At 44.5% G+C, this 22,767-nt stretch overlaps 1 protein-coding gene across 2 annotated transcripts in view; it reads left to right on the forward strand.

Moving 5' to 3' along the window:
* The window catches only part of PKIA (cAMP-dependent protein kinase inhibitor alpha), a 92,917-nt gene that overhangs the window by 68,772 nt on the left and 1,378 nt on the right, over positions 1-22,767 (forward strand). For both annotated transcript variants that reach the window (XM_082259153.1, XM_082259152.1), the window contains exon 2: positions 7,425-7,599. In XM_082259153.1, coding sequence (XP_082115279.1) covers positions 7,452-7,599 — 148 coding nt within the window. In that variant the 5' untranslated portion in view covers positions 7,425-7,451. The remainder of the gene's footprint in view (positions 1-7,424; positions 7,600-22,767) is intronic.

Genomic DNA, 22,767 nt, shown 5'->3' on the forward strand with positions numbered 1-22,767 from the left:
CTTCACCATGGGGACTACTGCGACCATAGTCCCGATCACCTTCAGGCATTGACGTGCCTGAAGATGAGAGGATGAGAGGGCAAAGCGAATCCTGTCTCGAAGTGTCCCTATCTTTTCCTCTGGAAGAGAGATAGTCGCCTTCTCTGTGTCGAACAGAGCGCCCAAGTAGATCAGGGACTGAGTTGGAGTCAGGTGACTCTTCTCCTTGTTGAGTAACCAACCAAACTTCTGGAGAGTGGACACGACCTGCTCCAGATGAACTAATAGTTGGTCTCTGTCTTGGGACAACAGGAGGAGATCGTCCAAATAGTGGTGAAGACGGATACCTTCCAATCTCAGTAGGGCCACCACGGCCAATAAGATTTTTGAAAAGGTCCGTGGAGATGTTGAGAGCCCGAATGGGAGACAGATAAACTGAAGATGTAATCCTCCCACTTCGACCCGGAGAAACCTTTGAAAATCTTCGTCCACAGGGACATGAAAGTAGGCGTCTTTCAAGTCGATGGACACCATCCAATCTGCCGGCTGGACTGACTGCTGTATGGACAACAGGGTCTCCATTTTGAACCTTTCTTTTTTTATGAATTTGTTCAAGAAGGTCAAATCTATTACTGGTCTCCATGATCCGTTCTTCTTTTGGACCAGAAAGAGCGGAGAATATATTCCTTGGCCTCGCTCGGACTCTGGAACGGAGATGACAGCCCCTTGAGCCATGAGAGCTTCGACGTAAGAAAACAAAATCTGACGCCTTTCTTCTAGGGATGGAATGGCAGTAGGCAGAAACCTTGAGCCTGGCATCTCCTTGAAGACCCACTTGTGGCCTGAGGACACCGTCCTGACGACCCAGGGGTCCTGAATCGAAGCCGCCCAGACATGTCGGAAGGAGCGTAGACGCGCACCCACCCGACATGTCTGAGCGGGCCCACCTTCAAAAGGACTTAGTGGGCTCACGGTCCCCCGAGGAGACATTCTTTGTCGTTTTCCTGGAAGACTGTCTGGATCTCCAGTTCCGGTTGAACTCCCGACCAGGTCTATAAGAACGAGCTTCCCTGGCCCGGTCAGGCACAAATTTTCTGGTAGGCTGTCCTTTCTTGACGTTGAACTGGCGCCGATCCTGGGGAAGAAACCCAGACTTACCGCCTGTAGCCCGGGTTATGGCCTCGTCAAGTTTATTCCCGAAAAGGGAGGACCCCTCAAAGGGAATACGGCACCAAACTTGCTTTGATGCCGGATCCGCAACCCAAGGGCGGAGCCAAAGAGCTCTCTTAGCTGTGACCGAGGACAGCATAACTCTTGCCAACAGACGGATCAGGTCTATGGAAGCCTCCCCAAGGAACGACGCGCCCAGCCTAAGCTCCTGGATTGGAGCGCTTCTGGCCACCTCCTCCGAAACCGATCTGACCGATTCGTCTACCACATCAGCCCAAGACTCCATGGCTTTGGATAGAGCGGCTAAAGCCAGGACTGGCTTACAGGCCATACCTGCTGTAAGGTAGATTCTTTTCAAATCAGAGTCCATCCTTCGGTCCAACGGGTCTTTAAATGAGACCGTATCCTCTAAGGGAAGGGTCACATGCTTGACCAGTCTCATCACTGCTGCGTCAACTAGGGGAGGAGACTCAAGATGTTTCACATCATCCTCTTTGAAGGGGTAAAGTTTAGCCATCTTGGATACTAAGGAATTCTTTCGTTCCACCTTTCTCCACTCCTCCAAGATGATTTCACCCAACTCTCCCAGGAAGGGAAAATTAACACGCTCCTTATTGAGCTGTTTGAAGTACTTCTTCTGCTTGGGAGGGGGAACAGCTGACTCTTCCCAATTTAAGGTCTCTCTGACCGCTTTAACCAGGGAAGGCACCAAGGTATATTCAAAACCCAAGCAGGGATCTTCATCTTCAGAGTCGCTACCCGACAAGAGCATCGACTGATGGCTTGTGTGGGCCGACTCGAAATCTTCCTGTACCTGTAGTGCTACAGGGGAAGGGCTTGGGGAAGCCGTTGCAGTGTCTTGAGAACGACTGACACCCAACTCTGCCAAAGAGTCCTTTACCACTCTCTTGACCAAGGCCTCAATGCGTTGATCGGAAGTATCCCTCTCTCCCGCAGCCTGGGAGAAACATCTATCACAGAAGAGCTTCTTCTCCGGGACACTAGCGCCACAGCCTCTGCAACCTGCTTTGTCAGGTCTCCGTGCGTGGCTGGCTGAAGTAGACGATTTTCGATGATGTGAGCCCGAACGGGACTTTCCTGTAGAGTGCCGGTGGCGAGAGCTCGAGCGCCTTTCACTTCTTTGAGAAGAGTGCCTAGTCTCTGAACGAGGAGGGCTGTGAACAAGAGAAAAAACAGAAAAAACAGACAGGAAGCTAGGAACACTTGAGTTCCTACCCCCACCCCCTATGACCCACAACCCCACCAGGAAGCCCCAAATACCTGTTAGGGGCGGGCTGACCACCGGAGGGCAAAGTAGCTTCCATTCTGATGCTGACCTACAAGAATGAGCCGGACAGCAATGTCAGAAAACCAGCAAAAGAGGAGGGGGGGGGCGCTCCCAAACTGGGGCCAGTACTCACCAAGAACCAGAGGTTAGCAGGTAGAGCGGCAGCGAACAGCAGGCGTCCAAAAACCGATCGGATGCGGAGTATATAACACCCAGTATCAGCAGTGTGTATAAACACAACACTGCTGACAGTTCTGGGGTTTAAATATGGCGCCTGGTGACGTCATCAGCGATCGCCACTGACGCCGACTCACTGCGCATGCGCCGAGCTCCTACTGCGCACGCGCGAGAGCCAAGCCTCGTTCTCGAGGCGCTGCACATGCGCAGTAGCGTACCGCACCGGCGGCCGGTCAGGAAGTGAACCGCTGACCGGCCCCGGACCACTAGCCACCAGGGAAGGCAGGAAAGACCAGGTAAGAGACAAATACAAAATCCAGGACAATACAAGCATATAAAATAGCTGCCATGGAGTGTACTCACGAACCGCAGACCACCAGGGATGGATGCACACCGGACTTATCTCTTCAAGGGTACCGGCCACCCGCAGCAGCTGGGCTTTTTGGCCAAGGCTGCTACATCTTCGCCCCTCCTCCATACCCCGCAGCAGCTGGGGCTTATTGGAGAGCTCCATACCCGACTGGTAGAGCCATCCATCACCCGGAATCCATCTTCAGGTAGGATATCAGGTAATCCTTTGGAGGACAAAAAAAGAACACGTGTGCTGAACAGGAGCAAAGATTTATGGGAGTGAGGTCCTATGGGTAGGTTTGGAGGCGGGGCCAAACCCGATACGTATGCTGCCATGGAGTCTGTCAGGAAAGGTATTTCTTTATTTTATAACACATGAAATTCTAAATCCATATTCCAGAAGACAGGGCCTATGCTAAAATGGGAGGAAGAACTGTGTCAAACGTTTACGCATACGTAATGAGCCCAAGCCATCAAATATTCCTATAATATATCCCAGTGTGTTAATCATTGGGAATTAACACAGAAAATTTTCTCTAGATGGTATCTTACTCCTTATCGACTCTCGAAATTTTATCAGACACAATTGCCACTGTGTTGGGGAATGTGCAGACAAACAGGCAATTTATACCACACATTATGGGCTTGTAAAAATCTAACAAGCTTTTGGAATTAAATTTTAAATTTTATAGCAACAATAACAGGCACAGTTATTGAACCAAACCCAGCATTAGCCCTTTTAAATCTGGGGATAGATAGATATCCGATAAAGATACGCTGGATTATAGTCCATATATTGGTAGCTGCGAGGTTAATGATAACTAGACAGTGGAAAAGCATCGAAGTCAATAAATTAGCGGAGGCAATAACATCTGTTAGATTAACGTATGAGTATGAAAATGCATTGGCGTTGTGTTTTTAAACACAATGCTGATGTTCTTAAAAAATTGGGAATTTTGGACCATCTAGACTGGTTATTAAAGGATTGACTAGCAAGGATATAAATTCCAAGGAGGAAATTGTGTATTTTAATTGCTCTGAGTGATTATGAACACTAATGGTGCAGATTATTTCTTGCTCACGTTTTATGTATATATCTATATATTGAAGGAATTGTAGATGGATGCTCCTTTTTCCTTTTTTTTCTCTCTTCTTTTCTTTTTTTTTTCTTTTTGGTTGTGAATTGTGATTTGCATTGTAAAACAACTTAATAAAAAATACACGGTAAAAAAAAGAAGCTTCTCATGGCAAGAAATGTAGTGTGGCACTGGAACTTAGAGTCAGCCTATCTTCTCTGTACTTTAGTCCCTCCTAATAATTTCTAACCTGGCTTGCAACTGGACCTCTATGCTTATGATACAGATGTGGCCAAGGAAACCTAACCTGGCTCTATCCTATGCCGGTTATCTAGCCTTAGGCTAAACTAGCTATAGAATCCCAGACCCAAAGGTACACGTTTAACCTAGATAACAGGAGCTACTTATAAACTATATTGCAATAAACAGGTTCATCTACAGTACTAACATGCAGCAAGGTGGTCACTATACACATACAGTAGCACACACCTAGCTATCTGGCACTGTGCGTATGAAATTATAGCAATAAGGACAGAAAAAAGCTGTCTGTTGCAAAGATTTAGAAATACACTTGAGAAGCTATGGGCAGCTTTAGTTAAACTTTCATACCAGTGTTTCTAAACCAGAGTTCAGTGGAGCCATAGGGTTCCTCCAAAGTTTGCTGGGGGTTCCTTGAGCAAAGACCAATTTCTGCCTCTCAGATACGTTCCCACTGACACCAACTATATTTTTAGCTATCTGTAAGGGGGCAATTATTCCCTAAGACCACAAATGTAATGAGCATTCTTCCCACTGACCATCACACTAACATATCATGAGTTGTAGATATTGTCATTTTTAGCAGGGGTTCCCTGAGACCAAAAAGTTATTTCAAGGGTTTCTCTGTGTTGAAAAAGTCTGTATTACTATTATGACATGAGAATACTTACATAATGGTCTTTTGAGTCTGATCTGGGTGAAAATACAGCAGCAGTAGAAGCAGTGTGTATAAGACCATGTGGCTCAGATCTCCGTCCTTCTCTTCATTTCCTCCTTCTGGGTTTTCAAAACCCCCTCCACAAGACAGGCAGTGTTAATACATAACTACTGTATACATAATACTATGATGTCAGCAGCTAACAGTAGAGGGCACCAAAAACCCATTTCTTGTTCACGGACAGATGAGCTGAATTACCTTCTGGCTTCCTAAAATTAGCCTAGTGATCTTGAACCAAAAAAAATGTAACAGATTCCTCCATCCATCCTATACAGCACAGAGAGATGCATCTCCCAATGCTCCTATTATATTACAAAGGCCACCTGTCAGTATACCTGGACAGTGGCTGCATCTGATTGGATGACGCTGCTGTTTGGTCAAAAATTTTGGAGGCTTCTTTAATTTTTCATTTAAAGGATGTCATGTGGGAGTATAGCGATAAAGCCACCATGGAGCTAATATCAGCCAGTTCATCGCATAGTGTATGGCCAGCTTTCATCCTTTAAAAATTTCAGAGGCATGAATGATAGTTCCTGGTCTGCCCCCATCAATCTTCACTACAGAGTCTCCTTGGTGTAGTAGTTAACGTGTTAGTCTTCATGTTACCTTCTTTATCATGGAGAATAAATATAGCATCTGGGATCTTGAGGCCCCTTATAAAAGATCTGGCCAATAGGAAAACCTGAGAGCACAGCGCCCCTGGTAAACGAAGCCAGGAAGTAATTCAGAAAGCTAGCATTTGTTTGGAACTTTAAGGGCTCTTTCACACGGTCCGCCTCCGCAGGCGGATCCGTGTTGCTCAGCGGGGATCGATCCGCGATCCCTGCTGAGCCGGGCGGATGACAGCTCCGTCTCCACTTGCAGAGCGGAGAGGGAGGTGTTTCAGCACCCGCTGCCCTCTATGGGGGATCGGAGGAGAGCGGACCGCTTGTCCGCTCTCATCAGATCCGCTCCGCTCCGATTACTGAACGGATGGAAAAATAGGGTTTCCATCCGTCCAGATTTCAGCACAGGATCGGATGCGGATGGCAGCGGGTGTCAGCGGAGGTGACCTCCGCTGACACCCGCTGCCCCATAGAGCTGCATGGAGGATCCGATCAGATCCGCCTAAAAAACTGACAGGCGGATCTGCCCGTGTGAAAGAGCCCTAAGGAAATGTATAGGAGTTTTGTATATATTTTCTTAATTGGTAAGGACTGAAAACATATATGTAAAACATAAATATAGATAAATATCTAATATTGTGAATAAACATTATGGAGTCTTCTATCCATAGTTTTTCCTTTATCTTTTCCACCTGCTGTAGAAAGTCTGTTGATCAATTTCTCAAGCTGACATTTATTAGATCCTTTAATTAGACCTCATGCACATGGACGGAGAGATACATAAAAAAAATGTTGGGCATAAAAATTTGTTTTTCTGTGCTGAGGGAGCCTTAAGTTCTGCATACAGCACTTGCGGCTCCAGGGAGGAAAACATTCAGATTTCTTCACCCAATATTTTTTATGCCTTTTTCTGTCCATGTGCAAGCAGCCTAAAGCCTAGTACACATGATGAGACAATTGTACAAAAAATACTGCTTTCGAAGCGATTGTACGATAATATGATTTTTAGTACTCAGCTTTCGAGAGCCGATCATGACAGTTCATCCAAAATTTTCCCAAGGGTCAAATACGAACATTTTTTGCGTACAATACCAGATTGTATGATTTTCATTTATTAAATATAATTTTCATCTGAAAGTACAATACAATACATTACATCACTTCCTAAGTTGTATTCTGTCGTACGAGAATTTTTGTAAATTGGTTAACCTCTTCATTGTTGATACGGAGACTAGCATGCAAAAAAAAAATGGACGATCATTCATCCGATATTCTCATTGTGTACAACCCTTAAGATGACTCTGTCATAAGTGTCAGACGAAGCAGTGCCTTAAGGTAGGTAAGATGGTGTTTGAGATTTAGCTAACCCATATTGCTGCAGTCATCCTTCGTTGTGTGTGTGTGTGTTTTTTTTTTTTTTTAGCAAACTCTATAAAGAGTTACACCACTATCAGGTGGTTTTTTGTATTTTTTTCTGGCTCTGCCCTTATTTGTAGGAATTTTCGCCTTGACCCACTGTTTTCGTCTCAATATGATGGGCAGATTTATTGACCAGTAATGAGGCAGAGGAGCATAGGTCAAAATCCATACTTCCTTGCAGAACTTGGATGTTTTTTCATTGTAAAGTTTTGAGGCAGTTGTAGATCTCTTTGCATTTACAGTAAGTGTCCATTCAGAACCTTGATGGTCACTGTGGGTACATTTTCACAATCAGTTTGGGGTTGATTGACCCTTTGGCATTGAATGTATTCTTTTCTAAATTGTAAAATATTTCATAAATATTTTTCTTTGTTTCTCTATAGGCACTGCTATGTGGATACTTGGTAGCAATGACTGATGTGGAATCTACATATGCAGATTTCATAGCCTCAGGGAGAACTGGAAGAAGGAATGCTATCCATGATATACTCACCTCAGCAGGAGGGAACACAAGTGAATTAGCCATAAAGTTATCCGAGCTTGACATAAACAAATCAGGTAAGTGTCTGCCACTGTGAAAGGTACGGTGTCCTTGTATAATTTTAGCCTGGGATGGCCAATTCCTAATTGAATCTGCATCTTATACAATCCATAGTGTGACACCATCATTTGCTTCTGTAGCAGCCATGAGTTGGGACATAGAATTCTGTCACTGACAACAACAGGATTGCTTTACAGGGCCAAACAGTTTGAGACTAAAGCCCCGTACACAGGCACCGATTGTCGGCCGACCGTTCGGCTGTCTTTTGTCCGGTGCTGTCGTGTCTGTTGAAAAGTGCTAAAGACTGCACACAAATTTTGTCAGCCAACAACAACCGACTGCAGAAGTGATGTCATGTGATGGTTAACTTTCCGTGTGTTTTTTCTTCTCTGAGCATGCCCAGTCTTGCTCATCTGCTTTTTGTCGGCCGAAATCTGTACTGACTGACGAACAATCGGCCGTTCTTTGGTTGCCTACAAAAATTTTATAGCCTGCACACCAGATTTTGTTTGGCCGAAAAGTCGCAGTCGGTTGTCGGAAGCATCATACTAACAAGCCGACAATTGGCCGATCGGACGTTGGCCGAATATTTACGGCCGACAATCGGTACGTGTGTACGGGCCTTTACTCAATGTTCTGCCATTTTCTCATTGCTGAATAAGCATGATCCAACCCCTCACTGGCCACTTACATTGTAGGTTGTTTTATGTTAATAACATGTAGAAGCAGGTGTAAACTTTCTTTACAGCTATCAGTGATCATGTTTTTGTCAGTGACAGAATCACAGTGTATGTTATCCCAACATTTCATTTAACAGGGGTGCTCCCAGATCCCAGGTCCCCCCTATGTGAATGAGCATGGGTCACATAATACCCCTATCCATTCACCAAAAAAGTAATAAAAACAGAGACAGTTTTTGACAATTCCTTTATTAAAAATAAAAAAGTAAAAAAACAGTGTCCCTCGATGTAAATCCATCGTCAATCATGATGCCCACTGCACTGCCAGACCCGAAAAAGGAAAAAAAATTGCTCCGCAGTCAACTAAGGCAAATTGCCGAATGCCTGGCTTGCTGTTTGACAGTTCTTAAATAGGTAAGGGCGGGGCCAACCTGGCACTGTCACCTAGTGGCAACGCCCCCTTGTGACATCACTGACCCAACATGCAGTGGTCGGTGTTGTCACAAGAGGGTCAGTGCCACCAGGTGGCGTCACCAGGTGGCTCTGTCCCTTACCTATATAAGAACTGTCGAACGGCAAGCCAGGCATTCAGCGGTTTGCCTTAGTTGATGGCGAACCATTTTGTTTTCTTTTTTTAGGGCCTGGCAGCGCCATGATTGACGATGGATCTACATTGGGGGACACTGTTTTTTTTTATTTTTTAATAAAGGAATTGTCAAAAACTGTATCTGTGTTTTTATACATTTTTGACACTTTTTTGGTGAGTCATTTACATGGGGGGCCAGGATCTGGGGGGCTTCCAGATTCCGATAAGCCCCCTGGTTGTGGGGATGAGGCCCTTGTCCTGATCAACATGGGGACACGGTTGTCCCCATGCCCCAAAGCACCCAGCCCCCCAGGTTGAGGGCATGTGGCCTGGTATGGGTCACTCGTCGAAAACAGAGTGGTCAGTTTTCTGGCTGTACTGAGAACTCAGCCTGCTCTCCTTCAATAACTAGTGATGATGAGATTAGATTAAACCTGTACTGAAAGCCACCCCCCCTTGCACAGCCATTCACTGGAAGGACCAATGTACTGTTGTTTCTCTTCCCTATCGGAGCTCCTTATGCACTTGAGAACAGAGATTATGTGATCACTTATAAAAATATAAAAACAAAGAAAAAAAAAGGTATTTAAAATGTTTTTATATGTATATACAAATATTTTGCTTTTCATTTCTATTTTAAACTGAATGGTTGTTTTCAAGGTGAGGGTTTACATATACTTTAACCAAAGAAAAAAATGAATAAACCTCTTCTTGCATGCCATCACCTTGCCCCTTTCCATGCTGATCCCTTACCCACATGTAGGGGTAAGGGTGAGGCTCACTCTCCAATGCTGGGTTTTGTCTGTAATATAACTATAGGATGATTTTAACATGCAGAGATGTCAAACTAGATAACCAGGTTCACTGGTGTGCCCAGGCTATTGCATTAGGGTGTGCACCCCAGAGTACAAACACACATGCATGTATATCAGCAGAGCAGTGGACGTTGTCAGCAGAGCAGAGGTTGGTGTCAGTAGAGCAGAGGTTGGTGTCAGTAGTTTTTATTTTTATTATTTTTTTAGAATTTTATTTTTTTATGGGTTTTTTTTGATAATATTATTTTTATTATTTTGTTACAATTTTTTAAGACGCCCCGTTGAGGGGTTTTGGCGAAAAATTTATGGTCTAAACAGACCTCTGATGTCTCACTTTTGAGACAGAGAAGGGTACTGAGGACAGAGCCTCCCCAGTCATATTCTCTGCAGCCTCATCTGCACTGAACAGTGAACTAATGGGAAGTGCTTTGTGCTGAGCGGCTTCCTGTTCATTCACAAACTGAAGCATAGTGAACATAATTTATTATGCTTCAGTTAAGAATGAACACAGGAGCTACCGGTACAGATCACTCCTTGTGTTCATTCAGAAAAGGAAGGGGCTGGTAAATAAATATTTACAGGACTCTTCCCCCGCTCTCCAGCCTGAAAAATAACCCACAGCATCTGGCAGGAGAGGAGGGAAGCTGGCAGCACTGCAAGGGGGAGATGGGAGCACCAGGAAGCAGGGGAGATTGGCACTGCACAGGGTAATTAGAGTGTGCCCAGGCACACCGGGAACACCCTGTGCGCACGCCTATGACCAGGTTTTAGGGTGAGAATTATGCCCAGCATACAGAACCGGAAAATGCTATAATGCAGCATCCATACATAGGAAGAGCTACTGTGCAGCTCATTAACAAAATGATCCATCTATGGCCAGCTTTGCAGTCTACAGACCTTTGTCATGTAGCTGACATCAAAGCACTTCCTTCAGGAAATTTAAATTGAGTGGTGTTGGATATTTGTTAGCCAAAGATCCATGCAAGTATCATGTTCAGATTGGGTGTGTCAGAGAATGGTGAAGAGGAAGTTATTAGAGAGGTACTGCAGCTGTCACAGTTTGATGAAGTGTGAAAGAGGTCATAGAGACAAAGTGCTACAGATTGCATATCTTTTCACGTGCATACTACTGGGCAGTGGGGGCACACGCAATCCTTCCTTCTGCAGAACTGACTAGGGATGTTCCTGGGTTCAATGCGTGGGACATTCACTAAACTGATAAAAAAGTTCAGAAATTGCAAACGGTAATGTAAACCCAACAGATGTCAATGGGAACCAAACTCTGAAATCTGTGTCTCTTCATTCTCAAAGCAAGGGTTTTTCAAACAAAGGGCATGGGGAGCTGGACACTGCCAGGGAGGGCATGTACCAATGCCTATTTTTCAGGAGGCATTTTTATTAATGCTTAGCCAGTTGCCAACTGCCCCACGTGCGTGACAGCAGCTCTTCTGCGCGAAATCACATACAGGTACTTAATCTTGCTGTTTTAGGTCTGCAGCGTGCATGTGCGCTGCCGGCGACAAGCTCCTGCTGTGATTGGACACAGCGGGAGCCAATCATTGGATCTGGTGGACCCTATGTCCACTAGACCCTGCCGATCGTTCTGCGGTCTGCCTATGTAAATAAAGCAGATTGCTGTTCTGTGACAAGGGAAGACAGAGATCCTGTGTTTCTGCTAAGCAGGAACATGGATCTCTGTCTTCCCACAGCTAAAGCACCCCATACATTTAGAAAGCACTCACTAGGAAGTGCCTCTGATGTTAACCCATTCCCTGCCAGGGTCATTAGTACAGCAACAGTGCATTTTTTTTAGCACTGATCACTGTATTATTGTCACTGGTCCCCAAAAAAATATCAAAAGTGTCACATAGGGGTTTATTTACTAAAGCTGGAGAAGGCAATTCTGCAGAGAAACCAATCAGATTCCAGGTTTTATTACTAAAGCCTAATTAAATAAGTTAAGGTTAGAAGGTGATTGGTTTCTCTGAAGAATTGTGACAAATTTTGCCCTCTCTAACTCTAGTAAATAAACCCCTTAGTGTCCAATTTGTCTGCAGCAATGTCACAGTCCTGATATACAGTAAGTCGCTCATTACTAGTAAATGCAGCAGTATTTCCAGCATCAGTGCTGGATGTGGGTCTGCCATGGTTACCATTAACCAGTGGCGGCTGGTGAAGTTTTAAGATGGGGGGCGCAAGACCCCGCCCTTTTATTTTGACCCCTCCCATTTCTCAGAAGCCACACCCCTTATAGACTCCACCCATTTTGTCTCCTGTATTTTGCTTGCGTGAACAAATTCTCCCAATATATCACATATTAAGGGGCCCATCAGTACTAGTATATCCTATAATAGGAAGCAGGGGCCCTATTATGGGATATACTGTGAGAGACACCCTATTATGGGATACACTGACTGAGAGTGGCACAAACCCCACAGTACAGACCCCCTAGCACAAACCCCACAGTACAGACCCCCTTTCAATGTAGTGACAAGCGTACAGGCCCCCTTTCAATGTAGTGACCAGTATACATGTACCCTTTCAATGTAGTGACCAGGATACATGTACCCTTTCAATGCAGTGACCAGCGTACATGCCCCTTTCAATGTAGTGACCAGCGTACATGCTCCCTTTCAATGTAGTGACCAGCGTACATGCCCCCTTTCAATGTAGTGACCAGCGTACATGCCCCCTTTCAATGTAGTGACCAGCGTGCATGCCCCCTTTCAATGTAGTGACCAGCGTACATGCCCCCTTTCAATGTAGTGACCAGCGTACATGCCCCCTTTCAATGTAGTGACAAGCATACAGGCCCCCTTTCAATGTAGTGACAAGCATACAGGCCCCCTTTCAATGTAGTGACAAGCGTACATGCCCCTCAATGCAGTGACCAGCGTACATGCCCCTTTCAATGTAGTGACCAGCGTACATGCCCCTTTCAATGTAGTGACCAGCGTACATGCCCCCTTTCAATGCAGTGACTAGCGTACATGCCCCTTTCAATGTAGTGACCAGCGTACATGCCCCTTTCAATGTAGTGACCAGCATACATGCCCCCTTTCAATGTAGTGACCAGCGTACATGCCCCTTTCAATGTAGTGACCAGCGTACATGCCCCCTTTCAATGTAGTGACAAGCATACAGGCCCCCTTTCAATGCAGTGACCAGCATACAAGCCCCTTTCAATGTAGTGACCAGCGTACATGCCCCTTTCAATGTAGTGACCAGCGTACATGCCCCTCAATGTAGTGACCAGCGTACATGCCCCTCAATGTAGTGACCAGCGTACATGCCCCTCAATGTAGTGGCCAGCGTACATGCCCCTCAATGTAGTGACCAGCGTACATGCCCCCTTTAAATGTAGTGACCAGCGTACATGCCCCCTTTAAATGTAGTGACCAGCGTACATGCCCCCTTTAAATGTAGTGACCAGCATACATGCCCCCTTTAAATGTAGTGACCAGCGTACATGCCCCTCAATGTAGTGACCAGTATAATGCCCCCTTTCAATGCAGAGACCAGTGTGCGTGCCCCCTTCAAAGCAGACAGTACTGGGCTAGTGGGCTGGCAAGTGGCAATGGATGGAGGATGTTGCTGGATGGTAGAGTGCTGCGGGAGGTGCATGCAAGGCTGCACTGTGCACAGTGCAGCCATGCATGCACCTCCCGCAGCACTCTACCATCCAGCACCATCCTCCATGGCTCCATCCATTGCCACTTGCCAGCGCTAGTGCAGCCGGTCCCGGTGCTTTAACTTACCTTCGCGGCCGGAGACGAACATTGCGGTCCTCCGTCACCTCGCGTCAGACGGTCAGCTTCTTCCGGCGGCCGGTGCGAGACTGCTTTTTTTTTTTTTTTTGAAAACTTTATTTCTTCTTTTGTAATTTCTTTCTTTTTTTTTCTTCTTTTTTTAGGGGGGGCGGCGCCCTGGCGCCCCCTATGGACCAGCCGCCACTGCCATTAACACCAACAGCACATTTAAGCTTGTTGCCCAAGTGTGAATACTGAGACAATGACCAGTCTGGCATCTTTGGTTTTTAGTTTTATTTTAGGAACTTGGATGGGAGAAGGGAATGAGTGGGATACTCCTCTGGCTCAACTAGTTACAAGAATGGGACACTTGAGAAAAAATGCCTTCTAGCGCTGACTTGATGCCGGCTGAATGCCGACCAACGCTTACTGGCGCTTGTGAACATTGACTTGCTGTCACTCAACTGAAACTGACTTCTGACACTCCTGTTAGCTCAAAAGTCCTTTTTCACTGCTTCCTCCAGTCCTCCCTGACTGAGGTAGCCACTTCCAATTACTGCTGCAACACTTAACACTTTACACTTCAGGGCCCAACCGCTGGCACCCCCTTTACTCTTCTTCAGGGTTAACTCTGGCACCCCCTTTACTGTCACCACTGCCCGGCTAGCTAGCTCCTGGATCCCTCTGACCTTCTCTGGAGTGGTCCCCTCTCCTAGGCAGACCCCTGGGGCAGTTTGCAGTACTCACGACTCAGAATGCTTTCATGAAACTCATACCCATCAGCTTCGCTGGTCCTCAGCACTCCCGGATCCTTCTCTGCAGCTCAGCTCAGCCCTGTATCCCCTCAGGCAAGCTGCCTGGGACACCCGATTCTTCCTGACAGGAGGAGAGACAGCCGTCACCTCCCTCCTGGGCTTCCCGCCAAAGACAATCTGACATGCGCCCCTCACAGACTTGTACCCCCTCCCAGAATGCTGTGCGGCAGAATCTGCCCTTCCAGGATGGATACAAGCCCTGGTGTGCTATTGGTCAGATTTCCTCTACTGCCCAATGAGAGCCCTCATGGGGTTACAGTGGGAAGACTCCTTGACACAACAGACACACCTGAGCGCACATGTCAGCTTAGCTGAACAATATGGCCCTGCTGTTAAGCAGGCAAGGCCCCACTATAATTTACCTAGAACCTACCTTGGAGGGTGCTACAAAAAAATGTATAAATAAATAAAAATTCCATAAAAAGTTTCTAGAGTTATAACTTTTCCACAAACCAATCAATATACGCTTATTGTGATTTTTTTTTTTTACCAAAAACATGTAGCAGAATACATATTGGCCTAAATTGATAAAGAAATTTGAGTTTTTACATTTTATTTATTGGATGTGTTTTATAGCGGAAAGTAAAAAATCTTTTATTTTTTTAAAACTGTTTTAGTCTTTTTTTAGTTTCTAGCGCAAAAAATAAAAACCGCAGAGGTGATCAAATACCACCAAAAGAAAGCTCTATTTGTGGGGGAAAACAGGAAATTCATTTAATTTGTGTACAGCATTGCACAACCACCTGGTCATAAAGGGTGGTAAACCTTCCGGAGCTGAAGTGGTTCAACTAAAACATTGAGTCCATTCACACATTTTCTGTTCCTTTTCCTATGCCTGACTACACTCAACATTCAGAATACATTGCTTTGTAATTCTCCCTGTGCACACTTTTAAAGTGATACTAAAGTCCCCTTTTTTTACTTTAAATATAACAAACATGTTATACTTACCTCTTGTGTGCAGTTGGTTTTTGCACAGCACAGCCTGGATCCTCCTCTTCTTAGGTCCCTCACCAGTGCTCCTGGCCCTGCCCTTCTGCCCCCACAGTAAGCAGCTTGCTTTGGGGGCACCCGAGCCGGGCCGCAACTCTGTGTGTCGAATCAGACGTGGAGCCATGGTTCTGCTCCACCCACTCTCTCTTCTCATTGGCTAACTGGCTTTGATTGACGACAGCGGGAGTCAATGGTGCCACTGCTGTATCTCAGCCAATCGGGATGGTGAGTCAAGGACAGCTGAGGCAATCGTGGACATCGCTGGATCGAGAGGGGGCTCAGGTAAGTATAAGGGGGGGGGCTGAGGGGGGCTGCTGCACACAGAAGGTTTTTGTGCAAAGCATGGATTAAGAAAAAAACCTTCTGCCTTTACAACCCCTTTAACATCAGTCACCCTATGCTCAAAAAAGTACATGAGCTTTTTTACGTGTATTTAGGCATTGTTGGTCCAAGAGACTTCAGTAGGAGCACCTTTAAATTTGCAAATGCAATGCATTTTTATGCCTGAATGAAAATAATACTGTGTGAAGGCTGGTTACGGGCGCTACCTATAAACGTGGCTCACAAATCAGTGAGACTGGGTGGTGTGCTGTGCCAATATAAAGTGCCAAAAATGAGCTTAGCTCATGGTGCTACCCAATTCATAAAAAATTTGAGAGAAAGTAACGCGATAATCAAAGGTGCTTTAGAAGTTGGTTTATTAAAGTGCAAGTTGTAAACATAAAGGAGTGCACAATTTGTAAACAAAACTTAGGACAAATCCTGCAAGGATGGTGGATATATCCTCCAAATAAGTGGTGAACCAAAAACTTTGGATATAAAGTGACCTGTGTCAACACGGACCAAAACCTCAGTGGCCCTGTATTGGGCCAGTGGGGTGTTTCTTTTTTTTTTTGTTTAAAAACGTTTATTTGAAAAGTATTTGAATACAACATTCGTGGTACAGCAGTTAGGATTAGATTTACATAGACCAGTGGGGTGTTTCAAAGCTGGAGCTTGTATTCTGCTTCTTGAAACACCCCACTGGCCCAATACAGGTCGTATTTAAGTGCGCCATCTGGTGGCTTCACACGGATATGCACACTGATTCTGTCAGTATACGGTTTAATTTCATTTTTTCTTTTTTACTTTTTATTTAATTTTTATTTTTTTTCTTTGTTTTACACCTGGCACTTAGGGACTGAGGTTTTGGTCCATGTTGACACAGGTCACTTTATATCCATTAGTTGGTGATATTAGCAAACACATTGTTTCACCACCACTAAGTTTTTGGTTCACCATTTATTTGGAGGATATATCCACCATCCTTGCGGGATTTGTCCTAAGTTTTGTTTAAAAATTGTGCACTCCTTTATGTTTACAACTTGCACTTTAATAAACCAACTTCTAAAGCACCTTTGATTATCGCATTACTTTCTCTCACATTTTTTATGAATTGGGTAGCACCATGAGCTAAGCTCATTTTTGTCACTTTATATTGGCACAGCACACCACCCAGTCTCACTGATTTGTGAGCCACGTTTATAGGTAGCGCCCGTAACCAGCCTTCAAGCACTATTATTTTCTTTCTTACCCTTGCACTCCAGGGGTCGGTTGGTGGCAGCTCACACCTAATTTATATGACATAATACCCTCTATATATTTAACTTCATAGCGCTGGTCACTTCCTTGTATTACTTTATGCCTGAATGACTCTTCTCTTCCTATAAATCTGCTCTCCTCCCCTTGCCCAGCCCAGGACAAAAATTCCTGAAGCTTAAAACATGGGAAGAAAGACTTGAAAAATGCCTGATAAACACCTGAAAAAAGAGGTACAAAATCTCCAGGTATAGGCTCTGCTCAGGTGTGAAAAACGCTCCATTCCTTTAACCACCTCAAGACCAGACTGTTCCACTGGCCATTTTCCAATTTTCAGCACTGTCACTCTTTGAATGACAATTACACAGGCATGTAGAACTCTACACAAATGAAATTTTTATCAGTTTTTGAGAAAGATTAAGCTTAATTTTGATGGCAAGTAATCACCAGTGAGTTTTTTTATTTTTAGCTAAAAAAAAGTTTTGGGAAGAAAAAACAAAGACTAAAAATGTTGAAAGTTTTTCTTAGTTTCTCCTAGCAAAGTTGGCAAATAAGTAACCTTTCTTCCTAAATTCAGGCCACAATGTATTCTGCTACATTTCTTTGGTTAAAAATAACCCAAATCAGGGTATACTATTTAGCCTGTGTGAAAGTTTACAACAAAGTCTACAAACTATGGCAGGGGCAGGCAACCTAAAAGAGGTGAGATCTGCCTGAACAACATGGGGGAAGTCAAAGATCACTGGGCACAGTGTTGCCCCCTCAGACCTAATTTAAACCTCTAATTGCCGAATTACGGCTTTGCAATCATGTGCACTGCACAGCAAATTTGGGTTTAAATTAGGTGGTGAGGAGGCAACATATCGCCCTCTCACCACCTGTCAAACACACTCAGATCACATTTCAGAGGAGCAGCAGTGTCTGCTACGCTTGTGAATGAGCCCTTAGTTGCATTCCGCAGTGGCACCCTTAGGGCTCATTATCCCTAACCCCCTTTAGCTGCTCAGGTAACAGCCAAAGGTGTATACATACCGCAGCAGTAATTAAGGCACCCTGTTGCTTTTGGTGGATGCTATCGACTTCCTATTGCAACCCATTTAAAGAGGAAGTACCTATAGGTAAGCTTATGATAAGGCTTACCTAAAGGAACTGTAAATATCTCCTGAACATGCACCGTTTAGGAGATATTTACTTTGCATTCAGCCAGTGACATCACTGGCGCATACGCTCTGAAGGAACGACCGTCCGTGCCATTCCTTCAGAGCCCTGTGCCGTGAACGGCGGCTCCCGTGCGCATTCACGGTAGTGACATCATCGCAGCTCCAGCCAATCAGATGGCCGAAGGACGCAAACCCGGAAGGAAGACGGGTTAACATGTCCGCTGTGTAAGTGTTGTGCGGGCGGCGCTGCGGGGGCTTCATTTTAAGGTAAGTATTTCAGCTAGTTGCACATTATGAAATACTGAAAGGCCTTTGCCTTTCAGGTTTTTATTGTTTTTATTTTTTGGGGAGGATTACAACCTCTAAGTAAATTTGGCCACTCTGCAAGTGCCCCGCAACTGCATGCTTCTGCGGGGTCCAAGGGCTTAAAGCAGGTGATGAGAACAACACAACCCTGCTTGCTTTAACCCCTTGTTTGCTGTACTGCACAAGGTTGCAGGCACTTAGAGGGGCCTCATTCACTTGAATGGGCAATTATTGGCAGGTGCTACACCCACCAACCATGACAGGGTGTATTACTCCTGCTGGGGCTGCAACATGTGTACACTCCTGGCCACTGCAGCTAAAGGGGTACGGTTGGGGCGGAGGTGATAAAAACACGTCTTAACTATGGGGTTTTTGCCACCCCCCAGACTGCAAATGTAAATTAACCCTTACTGTTCTCAGCCCCCTATATGGCTGCTTTCACACTGATGTGCTGTGGTTTACCTGCACCGCTGGTGCAACGCAATGCACCTGTAACTTTCCTGGGTCAGCTGTGCTTTGCTATAGACTTATATTATATCCTGCAGGTGTGGTGTACTTTCAGAAAGTGCACCAAACCCACAGGATATAATATAAGTCTATGGCTAAGCACAGAAAAGCTGCAGGTACACTGCACAGCACCCACAGTGTGGGTAAAAACCGCAGGTGGAGTTCAGTTGGTGTTCTTCCACATGGGACAGGAGCCAGCACTACAGAGGAGACATTGGCTTATGTGTCCCTTGCTCCCTATTACAGCTCCAACTTTACAAGTAGCCCCTCTGCATTGCACTCTGTTTGATGCTTTGGAATGACAGGTCAGCAAGCCAGACCATGATCTACCTGTCACCTGTCCGCGATCTACTGGTTGCTGACTCCTGAACTATGGTATATATATTTGAAAATCCTAATATACTGACTGCATACATCATTTTTTAAGGCCCTAAATGCCAAGACAGTAGAAATACCCCCCAAATGACCCCCTTTTGGAAAGTAGACAGTCATTGCAAGGTGTTTACTAAGAGGCATGGTGAGTTTTCTGTAGTTGTCATTTTTTTTGTCACAATTTCTTTAAAAATTAGAAAAATTAAGTAATATACATTTTTTTTTCACAAAGTTGTAATTTTATGTCTCACACACTGCATAGGCATACTTACAATTACACCCAAAAACACATTCTGCAATGCGTCTTCAGTTTAGAGTAACACATGTGTGAGACTTTTTCACAGCCTAGATGCATTGAGTGGCCCAAAATTTAAGGAGTACCTTTGGGCTTTGAGTGAGTATAAATTACACATCTAATTTCCTGACTACCTATCATATTTCTTGAGCCCCTGAAATGCCAGGACAGAGGAAACACCAACAAAATGACATCATTTTGGAAAGCAAACAAGGTATTTTCCAAAAAGCATATTTAATTTTTCACAAGTTTTTGGAAAATGCAGGAAAGAAAAGGAAAACATATTTTTTTGCACAAAGGTGTCAATGAATAAGATATTTCTGATTCACATCATAGGCATACTTAGAATTACACACCAAAACATATTCTGCTACTACTCCCGAGTATGGCGATACCACATGTGTGAGAAGCATTGTTCTCATTCCAGGGGCATTCCAGGGGCATAAATTATGCATCTAATTTCCTGACTACCTATCACATTTTTGGAGGCCGTGGAGAACCAGAACAGTGGACAAACCCACAAAATGTCAACATTTTAGAAAGCAAGCTCCCTAAGGTATTTTCTAAGAGGCATGGTGAATCTTTTGAAAGCTTTCTCTTTTTTCCACATTTTTTTGGAAAATGGGGAATGGAAATGTATTTTTTTACACAAAGTTGTCAATAATAGGATTTTTCTAACACACAGCATGGGCATACTTAGAATTGCTCTCTAAAGCACATTCTTCTACTCCTTCCCAGTGTGGCAATATCACATGTCTAGGAAAACCACATAGAGAGAACCAAATTCTAAGGAGCACCTTTAAGCTTTCTAGGGGAATAAATTATGCATCTAATTTCCCGAATACCTATTATTATTTTGAGGCCCTGGAGAACCAGGACAGTGGAAAAACACAAAAATAGCCACATTTTGGAGAGTAAACACCACAAAGTATTTTTTAGGAGGCATGGTGAGTCTTTTCAATCCTTACCTTTTTTGCCACACGTTTTTTTTTTAAAAGCATAAATAAAATGTAAAGTAATTTTTTTTACACAAAGTTGGGCTCCCTTCCTGCCTCTTGGGGCCTCTCCAACAGTGGTGGAAAGCCAGGACCTGGTAGTTCCGCCACTGCCCAAGACACCTGGCATATTCCTCTGTCCCTTCTTCCTCCCCCACCACCACCCCTCCCCTCAGCTCACAATAATCATTCATGATGGAGAGAGAGTGCCGAGTCATGGCTGAGCCCCTAAGTGGCAATGCGCCCTAGGCGGCTGCCTAGTTTGCTTAGTGGAAGCACCGGCCCTGCTTACGATTCTATCTTGTGATCTTCTGTATCACCTCCAGTCAAACAATTGTGTCAAAACCAATGTACTGTAATAGTTACCCCTGTATGAATGGTCAGGAAATAGCTTAGTGTAGCATCACCTATAGAAGTCCTAGTTCCTATAAGCCAAGAAACCTAGCTTACTGGTACATGGCTGCCCCAGGAATACCATGTCACTAGCGGGGAAGTACAGGAGGCTGAAGAAAGGAAGAAAAAAAGAGTTGCTGTGATTCCAAGAGTGCAGTTGTCCACAGGATGGCTAGGACTATTGTCTCGCAGGAACATAGTCAGTCGGACGTGCAGATGGGTCAGTTCAGGTGGCAGGCAGAGACATGGTCAATAAAAAGGGCAGGTTTAGTTCACTCGGTAGGCAGAGACAACACTTCCAGGGCCAGATTTAGAGTGTCATGGGCCAGGTGTGGAGGTTTTGGTGGGCCTTTTTATGAAAATAAATAAAATTAAAATGCAAACAATTGTTTGTTAAAACAAATTGAATTAATGAGAGAGAGGGGGTTAAGAGAGAGGGGGGGATGAGAAAGAGAGAGGGGGCTGAAAGAGAGGGGGTTTAGAGAGATAGAGGGTTAAAAAGAGAGAGGGGGGAGAGAGGGAGAGGGGGGTAAGAGAGAGGGGGTGAAATAGAGAGAGAGGTGGGGTGATAGAAAGAAAGAGAGAGAGAGAAAGAGGGTAAAGGGAGGGGAGGTGAGAGAGAGGGTGGTAAGAGAGAGGGGCTGAAGGGGGTGAGAGAGAGAGAGAGGGGGAGAGAGAGAGAGGGGGGCGTGAGAAAGAGAGAGGGGGCTAGAAGAGAAGTCATGAGAGAAAGAGGGGGGAGAAGAGAGAGAGGGGGTGAGAGAGGGAGAGGGGGGGAAAGAGAGAGGGGGTGAAAGAGAGAGGGGGTGCACAGTGGCGTTATGTGCATGGACATAGCTGATTGTGGTGCTCGACATTGGGCCGCTATGCGTGTGTGATCTGGTCACCAGTGATCACATGGTACCTAAGCCAATCACAGCACCCTGTACCATGTCATAGCTTGTACTGCATTGATGACATTATGTAAAGAAAGATTGTAAAACAAAAATTCAAAAAAATAGTGGCAAAAAAATTACAACTTGCCATGCCTCTTACTAAATACCTTGGACTGTCTACTTTCTAAAAAGGTACAATTTGGAGGTTATTTGTACTGTCCTGGCATTTTAGGGCCTCAGGAAATGAGAAAGGTCTTCAGTACATCAGGATTTCTCAATGTTCAAATATATAGTATATACCATAGTTTGCAGACTCTATAACGTTCACACGACTAAATAATACACATTGGTTTGGGTTATTCTTACCAAAGAAATGTAGCAGAATACATTGTGACCTAAATTTATGAAGAAAGATAATTTGTTTTATTTATATTATATACAGTATTATAGTTTTATTTTTAACATAAAGTAAAAAATATTGGTTTCTTTTTTCAAAAATTGTGGTCTTTTTTTTAATTATATAAAAAAAAAAAAACCCAATGGCAATTAAATACCAACAGAAGAAAGCTCTATTTGTGTGAAAAAAGGATTTATAAATTGAATTTGTGTACAGTGTTGCATGATGGAGCAATTGACACTTAAAGTAGTACAGTGCTGAATAGCAAAAAATGCCCTAGCCATGATGGGGGTAAAAAACTTGCAGAGGTCAAGTGGTTAAATCTTAGTTCTTCTCACTGTACTTCTATTCTGGTCATGCCTCTGGTCCATGCTCATTGCTCTAAGGAGCGGTAAGACACATTAAAAACCTTACCTTCTCCCATTTATACAAGTCATTGCATGATGCACACACATCCCCTAGACTCACGATAGCTCTGACCTGACCACATGCTTCTGCAAGAATGCGCAATCCATAGATTGGAACTCTGCTGAGATAGAGATGATGCCTGAGCTGCAAAGAGTCTTGTGATTCATTTATGCTGCTCTGTATGATTTTCACAACCTCATATTTGATGTTGTGTAAAGGCAATAGGAGGTAATGCCTTCCCAAAATTAATTAAGCCCCCAA

The sequence above is a fragment of the Pelophylax lessonae genome, assembly GCF_965119305.1.
Source record: "Pelophylax lessonae genome assembly, chromosome: 5".
NCBI classification, from domain to species: domain Eukaryota; kingdom Metazoa; phylum Chordata; class Amphibia; order Anura; family Ranidae; genus Pelophylax; species Pelophylax lessonae.